General features: G+C 40.9%; 1 protein-coding gene across 5 annotated transcripts in view; it reads left to right on the plus strand.

Annotated features, from left to right (window-relative positions):
* ERC1 (ELKS/RAB6-interacting/CAST family member 1) overlaps window positions 1-20,186 on the plus strand; it is a 539,904-nt gene that overhangs the window by 25,554 nt on the left and 494,164 nt on the right. For all 5 annotated transcript variants that reach the window (XM_054035177.1, XM_054035195.1, XM_054035205.1 and 2 more), the window contains exon 2: window positions 879-1,714. In XM_054035177.1, coding sequence (XP_053891152.1) covers window positions 1,046-1,714 — 669 coding nt within the window. In that variant the 5' untranslated portion in view covers window positions 879-1,045. The remainder of the gene's footprint in view (window positions 1-878; window positions 1,715-20,186) is intronic.

Below are 20,186 nucleotides of genomic sequence, written 5' to 3' on the forward strand. Positions count from 1 at the left end.
TGCAGTCTCCTCACAGCTGCTGAAAGGAAGAAGAAACACTGTTGGCTTTATTCTCCCCTTTCCCTGAGTTGCTCCAAGGATGATAATGGGGGATCTGTTGTTCTTATCATGCCTTGTTGTTTGTGGAGGGAATCCTCACAGCATAATAGTTCTAGTGCCTGCATCTATTGCTACTTAGAGCTTCACTGGCAGCAATGACCTGACTCTTGTCAGTGTCACTGCTGACTGCAGAGTTCTGAATGGCAGCAGTGTAGACTGAAAAGCCTCTCTGAGGCGTGACTGAGGCCCTGGAACTGTCTGGAAGTGAATTTAGAAAAACAGCACTGTATTAGTTTACACTAGGTTCATATTTGGAGGATCATTTTTACAGCCATGGGGTCTAGAGATTTTATTTTTAAATGAAATCTCAAGCTGCAAAAGCTGAGGCACTTTCCTGGGAAAGATTCATACACGTTGAATGGGTTCAAGTTTGTTTATGAAATTGAGTTTCCTGACAAACTACAGTTTAGGGAGGGAGGGGAGCAATTTGAAAGGGGGAAAAAATTAGATTGTTTTTTGGAGTTTAGACCATGGCCATAGGAAAAGAAATGATCTGAAAAATGATGGAGGCATCTCTGTTGGGTTTGTCATTTTTCAGTGACAACAGCGTAGAGAATGAGCCTATAATCGTAAAACTCACTTTAAGTTTGATTCTTGAGGTTTTGAAAAATTGCATTTTTGACAGCTGTAAGTAGTTGGAAGTATTATGGAGAAATAGGGAAGTAACTAATAGAGGACACTTTCCACTTGGGGTGGGTCAAAATGGAGGGTTTTTTTGTTTGTTTGTTTTGTTTTTTTGAGATATTGGGTATTGAATATGTTTTTTTTAATTGATACAGATATGATCTCAAACGCCATGAGTACGTGACTTCAGAAATGGACAACTGGATCTATTATAAATTGTGATTGGCCTTAAGCTGACTTGCAACCATAAGAAAACCTCACAGTATCTCTATCTCATTCCTGCTTGATACCTATATAGTCACCTCACGCCACCACTTCAATCATGTATGGAAGTGCTCGGTCAGTTGGTAAGGTTGAACCAAGCAACCAGAGTCCTGGGCGTTCACCAAGGTTGCCAAGATCACCGCGCTTGGGTCATCGTCGAACCAACAGCACAGGTGGGAGCTCTGGAAGCAGTGCTGGGGGTGGGAGTGGGAAAACGCTTTCCATGGAAAATATTCAATCCTTAAATGCTGCCTATGCCACATCTGGCCCTATGTATCTAAGTGACCATGAGAACGTGGGTGCCGACACCCCTAAAAGCACCATGACTCTTGGCCGATCCGGGGGGCGGCTGCCTTATGGTGTTAGGATGACTGCTATGGGTAGCAGCCCCAATATTGCCAGTAGTGGGGTTGCCAGTGATACTATTGCATTTGGAGACCACCACCTCCCTCCAGTGAGCATGGCATCCACTGTGCCTCACTCACTGCGCCAGGCCAGGGATAACACTATAATGGATCTGCAGACACAGCTCAAAGAGGTGCTACGAGAAAATGATTTGTTGCGCAAGGATGTAGAGGTGAAAGAAAGCAAGCTGAGCTCCTCCATGAACAGCATCAAGACCTTCTGGAGTCCCGAGCTAAAGAAGGAGAGAGCCTTGAGAAAAGATGAAGCTTCCAAAATCACCATTTGGAAGGAGCAGTATAGAGTGGTGCAGGAAGAAAACCAGGTAAGTTATGCAAGGTCATTGTTGAACTGTGTGTGTGTGTGTGTTTGTGTATATGGTATGGGTGGGAGAGAGTAGGACTGAATCAGTGGGTTGTTTCTATTTTACTCTTGGACTCTACACTGGATTTCACCTCTAAGTTAGTTAGGTAGAATGGGTTGGGGGCTTTCTCCATGTAACGGAATAACTTTTTTTTTTTTTTTTTAACTATTTTCAAACCATAATACCACTTGTTGAACAAAAGTTATGCTAGCAGAATTCCAAGTCCTCTGAGCATGGGTCAATTGATGTGCTGTTCTGTGTTATGTAGTATTTGGCTGTGGATTGATATTAACCAGTTAATTTATTTCCCTTTAAATATCAGGTTATTCTCTATTGATCTTTATTGATATTTCTATAGTGCTTATTGCTGTAATATCTGAAGCATTTTATGTGTTGAAAATGTATCAGTTGCTGACAGAGGGTACTGTTGAACTGCTGCTGAACATTGTCTAAGTGAAGCCAAGGCCAAAGCGTATTTGGTATCATTTTAGAAACTGGCTAAAAATTGCAGGTCTGGGGATTGCTGAAATGGTGCTGAACAGTTTGTCCTTGACTATGCTTGCTGTCATACTTTATTCAGCACTTGTTCAGCTGCACCTGTTGTCAGCAACTGAGTATTACTCCTAGTGTAGACTAGGCTGGAGTGCCTGACAAGATTAGATACATCATTTACCTCCAAGAAGTTAGAACTAAACTTTTTGCTTTAAGCTGACTTCTTACAGAGAGTTTGTGCCTATTTGATGCCTTCTGCAATCAGTGTTCTATGACATAGATGTGATTTTGTTTTGTTAGCATGATAATGCAATCTGTTCATGTTTACACAAACTAAATCAAACCGTTTGGGCTGCAGCCGATTAACAACTGTTAACCTCTGATTTAGTAGGGCAGACTGTACCTTAAACTTTCTGTGCTGCAGTTTTACTCATTTGTAATGACTTGTCCAGCTATAAAGTGAATCAGTGGTAGAAAATTTTAGTAATCTAGATTTTTCTTTTGGCACCAATAAAGATCAATTTTGCACCTGTGGGGGCATTAGGGTTTGTTCTGTTGGGCCAGAGGTGTTGACAAAAGCCATTCACTGTCCAACATTAAACAGTTTTAAACAAGATTTGGGGTTTGGTATACAGAGGCCTCAGCCTGTTTAGTACTATGGTTAACATATAATTAAAAATACTTTTGCACTTTTATTAAAGATGCAGAAAAGGAAAAACAGTTAAAGCATTTGAAATGTAAAGTGTTAAATAAGGATTTCATTTTAACAGCATCCCCTGTTCCTTTTTCCTTTAGCTGGAAAGAGATTTTAGAAGGAAATTTGTTTGACAGTCTCAGAGGGCTTGTCTATATTACCCACAGGATCGACGGGCAGCGATCGATCCAGCGGGGGTCGATTTATCGCCTCTAGTCTAGACGCGATAAATCGACCGCCGAGCACTCTCCCGTCAACTCCGGTACTCCACCGGAGCGAGAGGCGCAGGCAGAGTTGATGGGGGAGCATCAGCTGTCGACTCACTGCAATGAAGACACTGCTGTGAGTAGATCTAAGTACATCGACTTCAGCTACGTGAATAACGTAGCTGAAGTTGTGTAAGTTAGATCTATTTCCCCCCCACTAGTGTAGATCAGGCATTAGATAGACAAGGTGGGTAAATAATATCTTTTATTGGGTTAACTTTTGTTGGTGAGGGAGACAAGCTGTTTAGGGTTTGGCTTTTAGCTGCCTCTTTCTGGTCATAGGCTTACAGTAGTGCTGTAAAATATACAGTCCTGGCTGACAAACTGGACTCTTGTTAGACACAATGAAGAAGGAGAGAGATAGGAAAGTAAAGAAATAAGGTAGGGAAGGAAAAGGATATATAGGGTGGGGGGAGACGGTCTCACATCCCAGAGGGTGTTTACGATTCAGCCGGAGTTTGTGGAAGTGATAATGTTATTTGATTCCTTTTCTCTGGCCCAGTCTGGTGCGGACACTTCTAAGGATGATGAAGGACTGGTGTCCCAGGGCAGGGGTGGAGATGGCAGCCATGATTGTGAAGGTCACTTCAGTAGCCAATTTTTCTCCAACAGTCTTTTTTTTTTTTTTTTTTTAAGAACATATTTTGTCCACCAATTAGGCCTGGTTTCCTACATACTAATTTTGGTTTTCAGTCTGACACTGTTCTTGTTTACGAGAAATTACAGTTCCGGAATTATATCTGTAGGCCTGTTGGTTTGTCCTAATTCAATCTTCCTGTCTCCCTTTTGCAACTTTTCCCATCAGCAGTTTTATTATAGGTTATTGTGACACTATGAACTTTCACTTACTTTTTACTGTTGAGCTTCCAATTAGGGTAAATTTGTAGGCCTAATTATCACAACAGGTTAGGTCGAGGACTTTAAAGTAAGCTCTCACTCTCTAGTTAAAAGAATTCAGTGTAGCTTCCCATCTAAATCCACACCAGCGAGACCAGAGGTATCTCCTTGGAATCTCATGTTAATTCTGAAGTCTTTGTTCCTCCTTTTGAGCAAATAAGCTCCATCCCCTTTGATTGCTTTCCTTTATACCTTCTAGCTATTACTTTAGCCAGTTGAACTGGGGAACCATCCATCCTCTCCTTTAAGAAAAACCCTTTTTTTCACGTGGCAAACTAGTCCTGTGTGCAGTCCCAGCATTTATCCTTAATCTGGTTTGATTTTTCACAACAATCAGGATATTTCCCTATTGAGTTTTCATCCATCTCACATCTTTTAAAGAAAATGTTTGCTCTACTTCAGATGTGATTAGAGCCTTGAAGCTCTACTGGCATACTCACTTGTTTATCCAATCCTTGTTTTAGCTTTGGAAGGTGGGTATGTGCCGCAAAAAATAAGGTGACTGGCATATGTCTAAGATGCATTCTTTTCTATTTCTAGGTCAGCGTGGTTTAAAGTGAGTTATTTCAAGACTTGATGTTTCTGAACTTCGATTCTTTATGAAAATCTTGAAAGCAACATATAGCCTATGGCTGGCTTGTTCAGTAACTCAAATTCTTTGGAACAATCAGTGGATTATTATGCTATAAAGAACATATGTAGAGAATGGAGAACACTGATTTTTTCCACATCATTTCTCCCCTCCTTCCCCTCACCAGCACCCTAATTAAACACTTAAGGATATTGCCAGGACTCTCTTCCCTAGGCACCCACTGTAATTATTATCACAATGCTAGGATTGTATAACTTTGGTCCAAAAAAGGAAGGGTGCAATTTAAAAGCAAAGTGAAACATGCAATGAGATGTAGAAACTGGGAATGCTAATTAATAGATTATAGTCAGCTAGCAGTATGCCCTAATTAAACTCTGCATTCATTATATTCTCTATAGCCTTCTGGAGTTGGTCATTTCACCTTTTACAAGGAAGATCAGTTTAATAGGATTTCATGTAATGAAACAGATTTCTCTCTTTAGGCCCTGGACCAGGGATTTTTCTGTGATCTGTGCAGCTGGGATCTGTCCATTGCATTAATAAATATTTTCCAGTAAGCTTGTGGAAGTTGGTTTGTTCGATGCCAACACTTGTATTTCAACAGACCCTTCTTAATGAAGCCCTCAGATTCTGTGTGGGTTAGGGGTGGAGCTTAAATTTTGTACAGAATCTAGTTAAGGACAAATCCACCTGTACGCACCAGCTCTGCTTGTGGAGCCAAGACTGGCTGACTTATACCATCGTTTTACGGTCATCTTGAGGTCTCCTTGCCCATCCCACCATGAGTATATCTTTTTATTTTCATATGCATACTATATAGTCCCTGGATAGATTTTATTACTATGTTGATATCCTTTATTGACACCTCATCTTTCTTGAACATAAGGATGGTTAAATTACCTTTGTTTTAGAAGATGTTAACAAAAAAAAAAATCCACAAGTCTATGGCCTTTAGACTTCTGTCAAACAGAATTGATTTTCTAATTTAAGATTTCCTTTTTTCTCTGACATTAGTTACGGTTAATAGCAATGCTGAATCTTTGTAATGAACCATGATCATGTTGATCTTTAGGAAATGTATATGTGGTTAGGTGGTCTTAGACCATTGTTGAATCTTGACAACATTTATAGAAAAGTTTAATAGTGGGTAGGTTGGATAGCATGCTGCCTCTTCCGGAACATTAAATGGAGACTTTAAGCAGATAATATACTTGCAGTGAAAAAATAAGTTTTATTTAAAATGTTGTTTTTCCTTAAGCACCAAATTTGGAAAAGGCATGTATATGTGGAAATATATATATATATATATACACACACACTTTGCTGTTTGTGCTACCCACATGCTTCTCTGAAGCTTCAAATCAGCTTCAAATTTTAGCTTTCAGGCTGGATGTACTGTCTGTCAGTGCAACCGAGATATTGAAGTGCACGTGTGAACAACAGATGGTTTTTGAAGGGTCATGCAGTGCTTCTTAACTTCAATTAAATATTTGTATTGGTTACCAAAAGAGTAAAATTGCAATATTTTCTTGAGTGATCAAATATTTAAAATCTGAGCTTTTTGTCTCTTCAGCCTGCTGACTGTTAGCAGTCATGGTTTGTTCAAGTTGTGTGTATGTTTTTGCACATAGTGTTGATATGCATGTGATAAATTGTATTTACCATGATGTACTGTATCTTTTGACCACTTAGCCAGCACTCTGCCCACTAATACATCATTACTTCTCTGTTGAGGCCTTCCAAACTTTCACACTGTAATAATACAAAAAAAAAAATCCCTCAACCTGACAAAACATTTCCTTCCTTCCCTTCCCATCAAATGTGGAATCTTCTCCATGCTGCAGTCTCACAATGTCCTGAGACCCAGGGATGGTCCCTGTTCAATCCTGGACCAATGACAGATTTTAAGGTTTAATATCTTAGAACACTGCAAGGATAGAAATGGGAGCTTAATATTGTTTGGAAATGGGAGATTTCCAGATTTCTGATGGATCGTGTTGTTTGCTTCTAGCTCTTAAAGGACCCAAGCAATCCATTCTTAAAATAATGGCATATTTATTCATAGAAGAGTTACTAGGACATTTTCAGAGGATTGAAGTTTAGTAATTTTTTCTTTCCCTTTGAGGCCTGTTCATTTGTACTCATGGTAACGGGGGCCATTTAACGTTACAGGTTGAGGGATAGAAAAATATTCCCAGTACAAATTTATAAACATGAAAATATTTCTAGAATACTGTTGTTCAAGCTTGCGGAACATACAATATTCCATCAAAATAAAGCCTTTATCTCCTGACTGAAAGCTTGAAAGAACAGCTAGGCCCCATGTTAAGAGATATTCTGATGTGTGTAAAAGACATTGGCTGCTGGTCCATCCGTACTTCACTGTTGCTTACCTTCTATGGTATAATTTCTTCCAGAGAGAGATTTTGGTGACCATGTGCAGGGAAAAGTGATTCTGTGGGGAAATTTGTCTGCTTTGTTACATATCAGGCATGTTCATTCGCTTGTTCAGTGTCTACCTTTTCCCATATCTGGATGTAACATGCCTGCTGCTGTTGTGAGTTCGTGGGATTGAAAAGGCATTTTTCTTCTGGAAGAAAGGTACGATTTCTATAGTGAACTCTAGATAGACAGAAGACGAAAGTGAGAGCTGAATCTTTACTTCTGTAAATAGAGAGCCTGCCAGTTTGCTATTTACTTTAAGGTGTCTTCAGGATGTTTTTTCTTTCATAGGAGAATATAGTTTCATTCATGTATGAATCTTGAGCCCCCTGCAGCTGAGTAACTGCTGCAGAAACTCTGTTTGTGCTGCTCTGTTCATAGATCTAAGTACGTCAACTTCAGCTACGTTCTCTGTCGGCACAGCCACCACTTCATACAGAAGAAGTCACTTCTGATTTCTGGCAGGAAAACACATGGCACATCCATTCCAGGTCACAATCATTGCTGGCTTTTATGGTATTTAATATAGAATTTACCTTGGAGGAGAGCTGCAGACCTTGGTTAGTTCTCATGCTGTTGCTTGGACAATCAAGAGGCCTTTGTACATGTTATGCACCCCTGTTATGTTCTGTCCTGAGCCAGAGGTCTGATGTTGTCCAACCATCATGTTTTAGATCTTCCAGGGGGGAGGGGTGTTCATCTTGCTTTTGTTGGGTCAAGGTTGAAGATGATTCTCACAGGATCATTGATAGGCATTTGGACCAGATGACCATACCACCTGTAGTTATTCTTCCATGAATTCTTAAGGTAGGTTGTATGCGAGGGTTTCCAAAGCAGTTCAAATTAGGTAACAACTTTTCTCTTTGCTGGAAGCCAAAATGAGAGTACTCAGTTTTCTCCAAGGTTAAAAAAGGCTTGAATGTTGAGGGAGAAATTTTTGGAGCTAACAACAGAAACCTGTTTTTTGGCATGGGATCACTCTTCTCTACTTGGTGCTGAGGGAGCTAGAGTATTCTGATTACAAGAGTTGAACACAACTTCTCAAAAATATATTTCTAATGCAATGGGGCAGTAGTGGGCTATGTAAGATTTATGCTCCCACTTTGAGCCTGCTGTTATTAAGGGCATCTCTGATCTCTATCTTGGGGTGGAATAATAAGGTATCAGGTTCTGCAGTTTCACAAACATCCTGCACTGAAATTTTTGTTTCCACAGTGACTTGTACATGTTAAGAATTACAGAATGTTTCTCCTGAAGGAATGTTTGGTTGCTGGAAAGGATCTTTTTACTTTGATATATTGTCATTCATAGAATCATAGAATATCAGGGTTGGAAGGGACCTCAGGAGGTCATCTAGTCCAACCCCTGCTCAAAGCAGGACCAATCCCCAGACAGACTTTTGCCCCAGATCCCTAAATGACCCCCTCAAGGATTGAACTCACAACCCTGGGGTTAGCAGGCCAATGCTCAAACCACTGAGCTATCTCTCTCCTAGTTGTTAGGGGCTCTGGATGTCTGTGTGAGAGCTTAACCATGAGAATGTTTCTGAAGGGGCTTTCACCTTATTGAGGCAAACACTTTGAGAATGTAAAGAGCAGTCTAAAAAGTCTTCACGTTTTCATCAACTTCTCTATTCTTGGCTATTAATTTTCATACCTTCATTCAATCTTTTCGAAGTGCCTTTTAAAAACTATTTTTTTGTTGATAGCCTCTAAAGGTTTTTTTGTTACTAGTCCCTACTGCTGTGTTTAGCTGAGCTGTTAGTGGCATCCTTGTTCTGACAAAAGGGCTAACTCTGGCTGTACCAAATGACTTTTGGGTTAATTTATTATTATAGTTTGCTAATGTTTAGTCTGATTGCCATTGGTACATACTGTTGGATTGGTATTATAGCTCTTCCTCCTCCCCCTAGTTAGCTTTCTGTTCATTGATATCTACCTTGGCTTTTTCCATCCTGATGTCCACTAGTCTTTGCTGTGGCATCTGTCTTTAAAATAATCAGTCACTTTGCGACAATGTAAGGGACTACCCTTGGAATTCCCTTCACATAATTCTTCCTTTAGATCCAGGAACATGGCAGATCTTTGTCAGAGTACTCTTGAGAAACGATCATTTTAAACTCTCTTCCAGCATTTGGAGCCTGAAATTATAAGTAAAAAATTCTTTTCCTTTTGGGGGAAAATCAGTTTAATTTGGGTAAGTTTCTGAAGGGAACTTGCAGTTTATTGAAGCTCTACCATATTTCCAGCAGTATCCAGTGATACAAAACCGTGAAATCAAAGAAATCATTTTCCAAAACAGAGTGTTCTTCGTACTCTACCCCAGTTGCTCCTACAGCAATTGGCTGATGCCTTAAGTTACTTTGAGCTCCAAATGGATGGTATGCTTGCTTGGTTTGTCAAGTCCCGATCAGTTATTGTGTGACATGCTGACTTTTTTGCATCTTGACTTGGGCATGAGGATCCCCTAGCAGCAGCCTCTGTCCATAAGTTACACTGACAGAAGTGCAAAGGTAGCTCTCAATTTCAACAGAGAAGACTCATTCAGCTTCCTGTGCCACTACTCTGGACCAGTTCTTCAGTCAGCCAACCCCTCATATTTTGACCTGTCTCTACATCCATGTAAAGGGAGACATGGTGGGGGAAACTATAACTTTGGTCCCTCTCTTTACTTAGCACCTCTTCCAAGGTCAAACCGGTGTGTGTTGAAGAGAGAGGAAATTTGGCAGACCATTGTTCCAATCTTATGAAAACTAGAGAAAAACAGGATTCAAGAAAAAGTGCTAATCAGTTTTCCAAGATGCATTGTGCTTTGCCTCCCCGTAAGAGAAGATGTCAGGAATGCCATTGCTGTGGTTCTTAAAGTCTAATGGAGGAAAGTAGTCCAATAAATTTTTGGCTCCCACAGGATGTTGCTATCAGCCCTTATGAATGTCATAGGCATGGTGGTATCTTGCATAGCTATTTTGCAGTGGTCCTAGCATTATGAGACCACTACAAACCTCTGTCCTATTTATTACATGAGTCCACCCTGCTTTGAATGCTGATGCACTTTTTTCACTGGTAAAGAAAATTTCATAGGAGGGCAAGCCATAAAGGATCCCATATGTGTCCACCATCATTGACAACGTATAATGCTGGGGAGCCCGTGTGAAGAGCAGGTCAATTCAGGGAATGTGGTTGGGGACAGAAAATATCACAGTATTAATTAGGTGGAACTGAGTGATCATCTATGTGTCCTGTGCTTACTGGTGGACTTTCTCCCCAGCAGCGCAGTGCTGATTATGATGGAAAATGCTATATCTTATATCAACAAGCAGGTAGGGATCAGGTCTGCCTCTCTACAGAAATAAATGAGGTGAATAAAGAATTCATAGTGCACATTCAGCATAAATGAGAAAACATCAGAACTAGGTTGTTAAGCATGAGCAAGCTAGACCACAGAGAATGGTTCCTTCAACCAGAGATCTTCCATCAGCTGGGAGTTTCCTTGGGAATGCCATTGCTGGGTTTACTCACATTATACCAAACATCAAAGTCCCCAAATTTTTCTCCAGGAAAAGAGAACAAAGACCGTAGCTATTAATGCTCTCTTCCAAATTGGGCCAAACTCCATCCTTTATGCATTACCTCCTATGCCCCTCATGTCCAGGATAATAAAGAATAAATGAAGGTCTAAAAGTCTGGCTTTTGAGAGGGAATGTGTGAAGGATACACATTTTTAAAATAGGGTGATCAGTTCCATGCTGGTTTGCAGGAAGAATTTCCACCTGAGTTTGTGAAAGATTCTCCCATTGGTGTAAGGAAGGAAGTACATCCCCATTACCAGACACTCCTAGCCTTCCCACAGACTGCCTCAACCTTGATTTATCTCTTGATCTGCCAGCTCGTATACTCAGGGTGTAGATAGCAGCAGCAGTTTTCTTCCAGCATTCTCCAGAATATGTAGAAGGATTTAATCACATCAGGATGTCAGGTTCCTTACGGTGACTGTGCTAACTACTCATCTAAGATTCTTAAAACTCTGGTTTTGGATTTAAATCTGGTTTTGAATGCCTTCATGAGACAAAACACCCTTTAAAATCACTCCAGGAAATATCCTTTTTCTACCTTACCATCAAAGTGTGATTTTTTGTTTTTGTTTTGTTTTTGTTTTTTGTTTTTGGGTTTGGATGGTGTGTGGTAAATAAGGCCTGGGGGGCTACACATTAAAATTTAAATTAATGACATAAGAGGAAATACTGAAGATCTGCTTATTCATTGAGCACTGTCTATCCTGTACATGGAATGAGGCAGGGTCCTGTGGAGAAAATTAGTATGTATGTGGTCATATTAAAGACTGTATCATAATGCATGTGCGCAGAGGAGATAAATTGAGGTTGCACAGGTGATTTTAATTCTGGCATTTTCTAACTTCTGAGTGCTTGATTTTACAACCTGAGTGTTCTTTTAAACATAGCAGGATGGAGTAGGTGGGAAATATATATGTTGTTTCCTCAGTGTGTTGCATCTGACTGAGTAAGCATGAAAATTTTATACATGGCCCCTCCTGAAGATACTGTAACCTCAAGTCATCCTAAATGGGCAAAGATTGCATGGGGAAGGATGGCAAAACCACCATATTTTTCTATTAATCTTTAATAGATGAGAAGAAATGGTGCTGGTATTTGTCAGTAGTCCCCTACTTTAGGCAACTGTCCCAGTTTTGTAGGCTGGTACTCAGTTTATACTAGTAAGCAAGCTCAGGTTTTCTCCTTCAATTTGTGAAAGTTATTAGGCAGAGAGTGGTGGAGGTCAAAGTATTCATATGGATATTCAATCCAACCTCCGTACTGACCCTTGCTGTACTATTATCCTCAGTTTTAATGGATGTTTTAACCCTCACTGAAATTTGGATGCTCTAAATCTTGGAGTCTTCAAGATTGTGCTACGCTAGAGATTGGAGCAGACCTAATTCCTATTGTGGCTTACTAAACACAGTGCACAGAGGCTCAGCATAAGCCTTTTGGCTATGATTAAGTGCCGTACTAGTTTAATAGCTAATACGTCCACTCACTCACTCATGTCCGTCACCCCAATCGGGGTATGGGCCGCCAACCACAGATCTCCAGTGTCCTCTATCCTGGGCCATTTGCTCTAACTGGTTCCAGGTATAGCCCATTTTTATGCTATCAGCCTGAAGGTCACGTCACCAGGTGTTTCTTGGACGGCCTCTTTTCCGCTTGCCTTGGGGATTCCACCGCAATGCCTGTCTAGTGATGTTGGCTGGCTGCTTGCGTAGTGTGTGTCCTATCCAGCCCCACCTTCTCCTTCTAATTTCTTCTCGCTAATGCCTAGTAGGGTCAGGTTGTTGCTTCTCATCTCTGCTGCGTCCTGCGCTGTCTTTCGTAACTCGTACATGGTCCTCACGTTCCATGTACCGATGGTAATCCTCCTGGTTGCAAGAAGGGTAATCGGCTTTGTGGTTTCCTCACGACTTTCACCACCCAGCGTCATGCGTCTTCGAGTTGAAGACCCTTCTTTTTCCAGGCTAAAAGTCTCTGTTATCTCTATTTTTGGTGTTTCTGTAGCAAGTTGATTTTTACGGGGTGGAGTTGCTAGCCCCACGCCCAACCCTCCTCCTTTATCCTGACTTGGGACAGGCAGATGGCCCCAAAGGACCTCTCTGGTGGAGTTAATACGTCCAAGGGATTGTGTATTTGTACAGGGATGCACTATGCAGTAGGTCATTTCCACAATCATGAATAAAATAGAAAAGGGAGAGGTGTTTGCAGAGGGGACTGACAGGCAATGGCTGAGTGTCAGTGGCAAAAATCTGAAGAATTATCACTCATACATGTAAGTATTTGGGTCCCATTGTTATAAGTTGCAAGATTTTTTATGGCAATGTTAAGGGATACATGAGCTCACATTTGTAATAATAATATATGAGGCCACATTTGTATATTACTAAAAGTTTGGTTGAAATGAAGAAGGTACAGCTGAAAAGCCAGCTGAAATGCTACACAGTCCCTAGAATCTTAATCAAAATGAATAAGGAAATGAGATGGAACTTTATTTGCCGGGGAATAGGACATAAAGAAAAGGGCCTGATTAAGGTTTAGGCAACTCTGGAGGGATTAGTAAAAAAGAGAAAAATTCTCGTAGAAATGTATGTCTAAGTAAAGTAAGGGTTAGGTAGCAAAAGAATTTAGTTGACAGCTCTTTACTGTGAGAGTACTTAATATATGGAATAAATTACCAAAGATGCCAGTGTCAGCAGCTAAACAAATATTTGAAGAAAGAACTCTTGTGAAGTACCACTGCTGACTCAGCCAGCAGGAGGGATGGAAGAACTTGATAGTGTTTCTAGTCTTCTCCTGTCAAAAAATTTTCAACATAAGGATTCTTTGCTTTTATTTCCTATATTTACCAGTTTTAGTTAGTTTAAGGAAATATTTGTGGCAGGCAGTGATCCACAGTGATTGAAACTCAAGAGTTGGAACCAGGATGCAATGGTTTGTAAGCAGTTGGGTGTGAAAGGTTAATTTGGCATCACATCCTCTGTGCTGCAAGGATAATTCTCTAGTTGTCCTCAGCCTTTCTTTTCTGCAAGTAGCAGAAAAACTGAAAAATGATAGTAGTCTCACCAATACTTTCTTCTGACAGAGTGCCTGCTAGGTATTTTTTGCAATCTGTGCTGTGATTTTCTGTAAAAGTTCAAAGCTACGTTAGACTGAAATAAAAATATTGGCAGCAAAACTCAAGGTTTCATAGTAGCAGCCGTGTTAGTCTGTATCCGCAAAAAGAACAAGGTCTCATGTTTATTGTGGACCTCTTCCTTGCTATATTTTTGTAGGGTCGTTGGAGACTCACTTGTTCCTATTGGTTGCTTTGAGTCACCTTTTGTAGTGAGAGGAATACAGTGATGCACCTAGCTACCATACTGCCTTCTAGGCCATTTAAAAATATTAATACTTAACACTTGCATTAGTGCCTTTGAGGATCCCACTGTGCTTTACAATTAACTCAGCCTCACAGACACCCCTGTCTGGCAGGTAACAGTGGTACAGTTAGATTATATATAAAGTCAGATGTATAAATGTGACTTGGTTAAGATTTCAAAGTAAGTCATTGACAGAGCTAAGAACAGAATCTGGGAGCCAGGAGTTGCAGGTCCCTGATCTACTATAACATGATGGTTTGTTTGAAGTAGTGTTTAGAGGTCCTGTTGTGGTTTGAGGCCTTTCTGCACTAGGTTCTATGTAATCAATACTACTCCCCCAAAATACTGATAAATAGCTTAGATGGAGGAAGAAGGGACAGAAGAGAATCACCGTATTCTAGCCTCTTGTGGTAGTCACGCGAAATACACAGGACTTGTCTACACTTAAACCACTACAGTGGCTCAGCTGTAGCAGCACAGCTGTAGCACTGCAGCTGCGCTGCTGTAGCCCGTTGTTGTAGACACTACCTATGCCTATGGGAGGGGTTCTCCCATTGTTATAGGTAATCCACTTCCCATAGAGGTAGTAGCTATATGGGTGGAAGAATTCTTCTGTTGACTAGTGCTGTCGAACTAATTTTCTAGTGTAGACCAGCACACACTGTGATTAAACTTTTATTTTGAGCTGGCTGGGAGCAATTGACACATACTGATACATTGAAGAGCACAACACTGAAAGAAGTCTTTGCAGTTAAGACTTTTGTGAAGTGGTAGTGTATTTTAACGTAAACCAAAGAAATGTCTGTCAGGGGAAGAAATCTGGCTTTATTACCCACAGCAAGGCAAATATTGTGAAAGCTTTTTTTATTTGTTTGAATGTTGGAATTAATTCACCTCACTCATATTCATGCCTTTTTGTGTGGGGTTCCCTTCCAATGAACATTTAAAACTGCATCAACCATAGCACAAGTGATCATCAAAAGCAATTTTTGAATTTTGGGCATTTAAATATTTGCATAGAGCACATCTTAAGTGTACTTAAATAAGCATTGCATCAGAAACCTGACAAGTTATGCTGATGCAGTTATGGAATTAACATACCATGAGACTTATTTGTCCCATTTCAACAGAGCTACTGAGCCCAAACTTGAAACGGCAGATTTTTTTTAAAAAAAAAGTAATACAAAATAAATCTGAGACACACGGATGATCTCAATCTGTTCCTGGATATCTCATGAACCAAGATCGATTAAATTTAAAAAAATCAATCTTTTAATATCTTAAAACAATTTTTATTTGTTTTCTTTACTTGCATATTTTTATATACATGTTACTAATTATTTGCTTCCCATTTTACAGTCTTACATTGCTAAAGTGGATGTATTTTACTTGCTATTTTAGTTTCCTAATTCAGTAGTATTTCAGATTTTACATAGAAATGTTTTCTATTAAGAAGGTTCACACTTAAAATGCTCATCTATGCTGTAAAAGGCAAGTTCAGGTCCCCATTAACATCCTTTTTATGAGAACAACACAAACTCAAATAAAAAGATCTTCCTTGTCTTAAGGGCCACAAATCTGTTACAATGGGTGCCTCATGTTGCTTATGGCTGGGGGCAGAATCAGACCTATCAGTCCCTGGCAGTAGGGGAACGGTCCTCCCCCTGAAATTCCCTCTAGTTTTTCCTGCCTCCACAATGACAGGCAGAGACCTTCCCGCTGCAGAGCTTTTTTGAGGGAAAAAATCCAAACTTTATTTCAAATTTCTGACGAATAGTTCTAATGGGAGATATTTACCTGAAAGAATGGTCTCCACCCTATACAGGCCTTTCATAGACAGCCAAATCCAGGCAGACATCACCTCCACACCCCCCCCCCCCCTTCCTCTCCCCCACTCCTTTGGGCATGAAAAGTTTCAGATGACTTCAGAATAGCAAAAGTAAATAAAATGTAGCTATTATCTGACACCCAGTGGTCACATAGGTGGACAGTATTGCAAATATAACACCACCAACTTCTTATATAGCATCATCTGTGGCTCTCCAAACATTTTACAAAGGAGATCAGTGCAGTTTGGCTAGGTTTAAAAGCAAGTCACTAGCGAACATTGGAGCAGCAAACAGCGGGGGGGGGGGGGGGGGAGTTGGCTTGAGAGGACAGTGGTGATTTTTGTATTCTGTTCTGGAGTGATTTATTTCTGTGATTGGTTCAAGATGTGTCTCTTGATTCAATGCTTGCTGATATCCTTTATCAAGGGGGTGGTGCTGATCTAGTTTGGCTAGGTTTAAAAGCCAGTCATTAACAAACATTGGAGCAGTGAACAGCTAGCAGCTAACAGCAGAGTTTTTGGGCAAATTTTTATGTGGGAGTTTGTGGGGGATTGGTTTTGTGATCTGAGGAATTACAGACCAGTTGGTCTGATCTCAGTAGTATGTGAGGTCTTAGAGCAAATAAGGTGAAGAAAAAATAAATTCATAGAGGTAAATGCAACACATGTTTATCAAAGATAGATTATGCCAGAATAACCTAGTTTCCTTCTTTGAGAAAATAACTGATTTCTTAGATAAGGGAAGTGCAGCAGATCTAATATACTTGGACTTGAGTAAAGCATTTAATGTGGTACCACTTGGGAAATTGTTAGTTAACTAAGGGAAGATGGGGCTCAATACAAGCATTGGAAGGGGGATAGGGAATTGGCTAAAGGGGAGAAGGTGACGGATTGTGCTGGAAGGTGAATTATTGGACTGGAGAGAAGTTACTAGTGGAATTCTTCAAGGATTGGTCTTGAGACCAGTCTTATTCAATATTTTTATTAATGACCTTGACACAAAAAGTAGGAGTGTGCTAGTGAAATTTGCTGATGATACAGAGTTTGGAGGCATCAATACAGAGGAGGATCAGAATATTGTACAGGAAGATCTGGATGATCTTGAAGACTGGAGTGACAGAAATAGGATGAAATTCAGTAGTACGAAGTGCAAGGTCATGCACATTGGGTCTAATGATAAGAGTTTATTCTACAAGTTCATCAGTTGGAAGTGACAGGAGGAGGAGAGAGAAGTAGGTGTGAGGATCGATAACAGGATGACTATGAACCACCAATATGACTCGGGTGTGGAAAAAAGCTAAATGCAATCCTAGGATGTAATTGACGAGACATTTCCAATAGAGAGAGAATATTAATGCCGTTGTACAAGCTACTGGTAAGATCTCATTTGGAATTCTGTATACAGTTCTGGTCACCCATGTTCAAGAAAGATGAATTCAAACTGGAACAGGTGCAGAGATCAGGTACTAGGATGATCAGGGGAATGGAGGGCCTGTCTTATGAGAGAAGACTGAAAGAGCTTGGCTTGCTTAGTCTAGCAAAAAGACACCTGAGAGGAGATATATTTGTTCTAATGTATTTATTTAGGGGGTATAAATACCAGGGCAGGTTAAAAGACAATGTTCGCACAAAAACAAATAGGTGAGTACTGGTTATGAACAAATTCAGACTGCAAATTAGGCTTCTAACCATCAGAGGGGTGAGGTTCTAGAGCAGCCTCCAAGTTGGAGTTCTAAGGACAAACAACTTCATTAGTTTTAAGAGAGAGCACAAATTTATGAGTGCAGTTGTATGACAGAGTTGTTTGTGATTGGGTAGTAGGGGTGGGGCAGGGCTCAACACCCTTGGCTCACTTTCGGTTTGTGTTGTGTTCGTAAAGCTCATGCTTCAAGGTTTCAGCTAGCCACCGGCAGGAGTCCGGAAGGGATTTTCCCCCCAATGTACTCCGGGAGATATATATATTTTAAATTTCTTCTTCTGAAGCATCAGGGATGGCCTTCACTGGAGATGGGATACTGGCCAGGGTTCTGAGATGGCACCGAGCACTCTCCCCCTCTCTCAGGTGCTTGGCTGGCTGGTTCTTGCTCCTGTGCTCAGGGTCTAACTGATCGCCATGTGTGGGGTTGGGAAGTAATTTTCCTCAAAAAAGATTGGCAATGACCTTGGATTTTGTTTTGCCTTTCTCTGCAGCATTTGGCTGTGGGTCACTTGCCACAATTACCTGGATATATCTCACTTAATCATTTCCCTGCACTGCAGGGGCCTTGAGCACTGCCTCTCCTATTATCTGCTTGTGGCACTGTGATAAATGAAGGGTGGGGGTGGGGGTAGCTTCCTTTTATGAACACCCAGCCAGCCAGTAACTATAAAATTCCTCTTAGTAGCTGTTCTCTAATTGCTCTACCTGTAAATGATTAAAAAGTCTCACTGCTGTGCATAGGTAAAAGGAAGTGAGTGGGCACCTGGCCAAAAGAGCCAATGGGAAGGCTAGAACTTTTTTAAATTGAAAAACGACTTCCCCTTTCTGTCTGTCTGTATTCTCCTGGGGAGAAACGGACAGGGTAGAGCTATGCTGTAAGAAGCTTGGGGCTAGGTATGAAAAATCCTCAGTATCATGCCTAGAAAAACTACTCATTTGAAACCCCAGATATATAAGTTGATCAGGAAATGTCTAGGAAGACACGATTAGGTTTATCTCTTTTTATTTCTTTATGGCTTGTGGACTTCTCTGTGCTAACCCCAGGTGCTTTTGTTTTGCTTGTAACCTTTAAGCTGAACCTCAAGAAAGCTATTCTTGGTCCTTAATCCTTGTAGTTGCTCTTTTAAAATCTAGCAATCGCCTGAATTCCCAGATGTATTTTCTTCCATCTCAGTCTGAATGGCCTAAGGACTTCTCCCTGAAAAAGACAGTGGGATATAAATTTGTTTCACGAAGGTGTATGCAGTTTTGATTCTTGAGATCAGATGATCAGGCAAATAGATTCCCAGCTATATTAGTGATACAGTGGGAAATGTTTTGGAAAACTGAAGTGGTTTTTTGAGTATGTGTCAGTGTGGCTCGCACTATAGGTACACATGTGCCTCGTGCAAGATTGGAGTCTTTTGAATAGTGTCTGTCGGGGCTGTGCATGCATGGTATTCTGCCTCATGTTCCCACGTGAGCACATAAAAGGTGATCAACTGTGACCTTCCCTCAATTCTTCTTACCTCTTGTGGCAGCACGATGGAGCCAGCGAGTGTCTGGCCTGCTACTCTCTTCAGAGCTTGCAAACCTTTCCCTACCCCCATACTGCTGTGAAGAATGCTGCTGTTCTCCTTAATCCATTTAATCTGTATTTGATTACTATTGGCATTCCAAAAAATCAAAATTAATCCAACTACCACCCTGTAGATGCTGTTTCTGCATTGGGAAAAGTCTGATCTTGGACAAACTTTTGGTTTGCTGGTATTTCTTCTTGATGACCTGTACAGGGGTGCAGGTTTCAAGCTGCACCTATTGAGCAACTCATGAGGGTCAGTTTGGACCCAGAGGAGGTAATAACAGCAAAAAATGGAACCAAAGAAGTCATCTAGTGCACCATACTCTGTCATCTAGTGGTAAGAAGAAGGCATCAGTGAGAATGCTGGCACTGACGGCCTCAACTCTGCTTTGGCACCTGCAGTCTTGATGTTGGTAGCTGTGGCATTGACCCCAGTATCAATGGATCTGGCATCTATGCTTTTGACAACAAAGGGCAGCACTGAGAAATGAACCAGTTAGGAGCATCAACTTAGCTCCAAACGTCAGGCAGGTTCATCCCACAAGGAAAGTTCCATAAATAACAGTCCAGGGAAAAATTCTCCAAGTCCTCTATTGCCCTGAGGGCAGGGGACGCAAGCAAGACCACTACTGTGGCGCAGGAGGAGGAGGAGGATCTGGCATCAAAGATGACAATCATGTGTCCCAGAGCAGATCCCCATCCCATGCTTCAAGAAAGTGAAGGAGCTCTTGTTCACCAGTGGCATTAAGAACTCCCACACCAGAGTCAGACATTGATCCCTAGGAATAACCACAGTTGACAATGGAGGGAAAACAAAAAACTGTCTCTACCCAAGGAGCTATTATGGTTGCCACACCAGAACTGATATAGAGCCTACCACTTTTGGAATTTACCTTGCCCCCCCCTTCCACTACATTTGCACTACAATCTTACAGCTGACAAATAGCTGCTAGACACCATGGGCCATGGCTACCTATCCACATCTTACCCCCTACCTACACCTCAGCCTTATCCCTCTCAGGGACCCTTATCTCAAGA

The sequence above is a fragment of the Malaclemys terrapin genome, chromosome 1 (genome assembly GCF_027887155.1).
Source record: "Malaclemys terrapin pileata isolate rMalTer1 chromosome 1, rMalTer1.hap1, whole genome shotgun sequence".
Taxonomy (NCBI): Eukaryota; Metazoa; Chordata; order Testudines; family Emydidae; genus Malaclemys; species Malaclemys terrapin.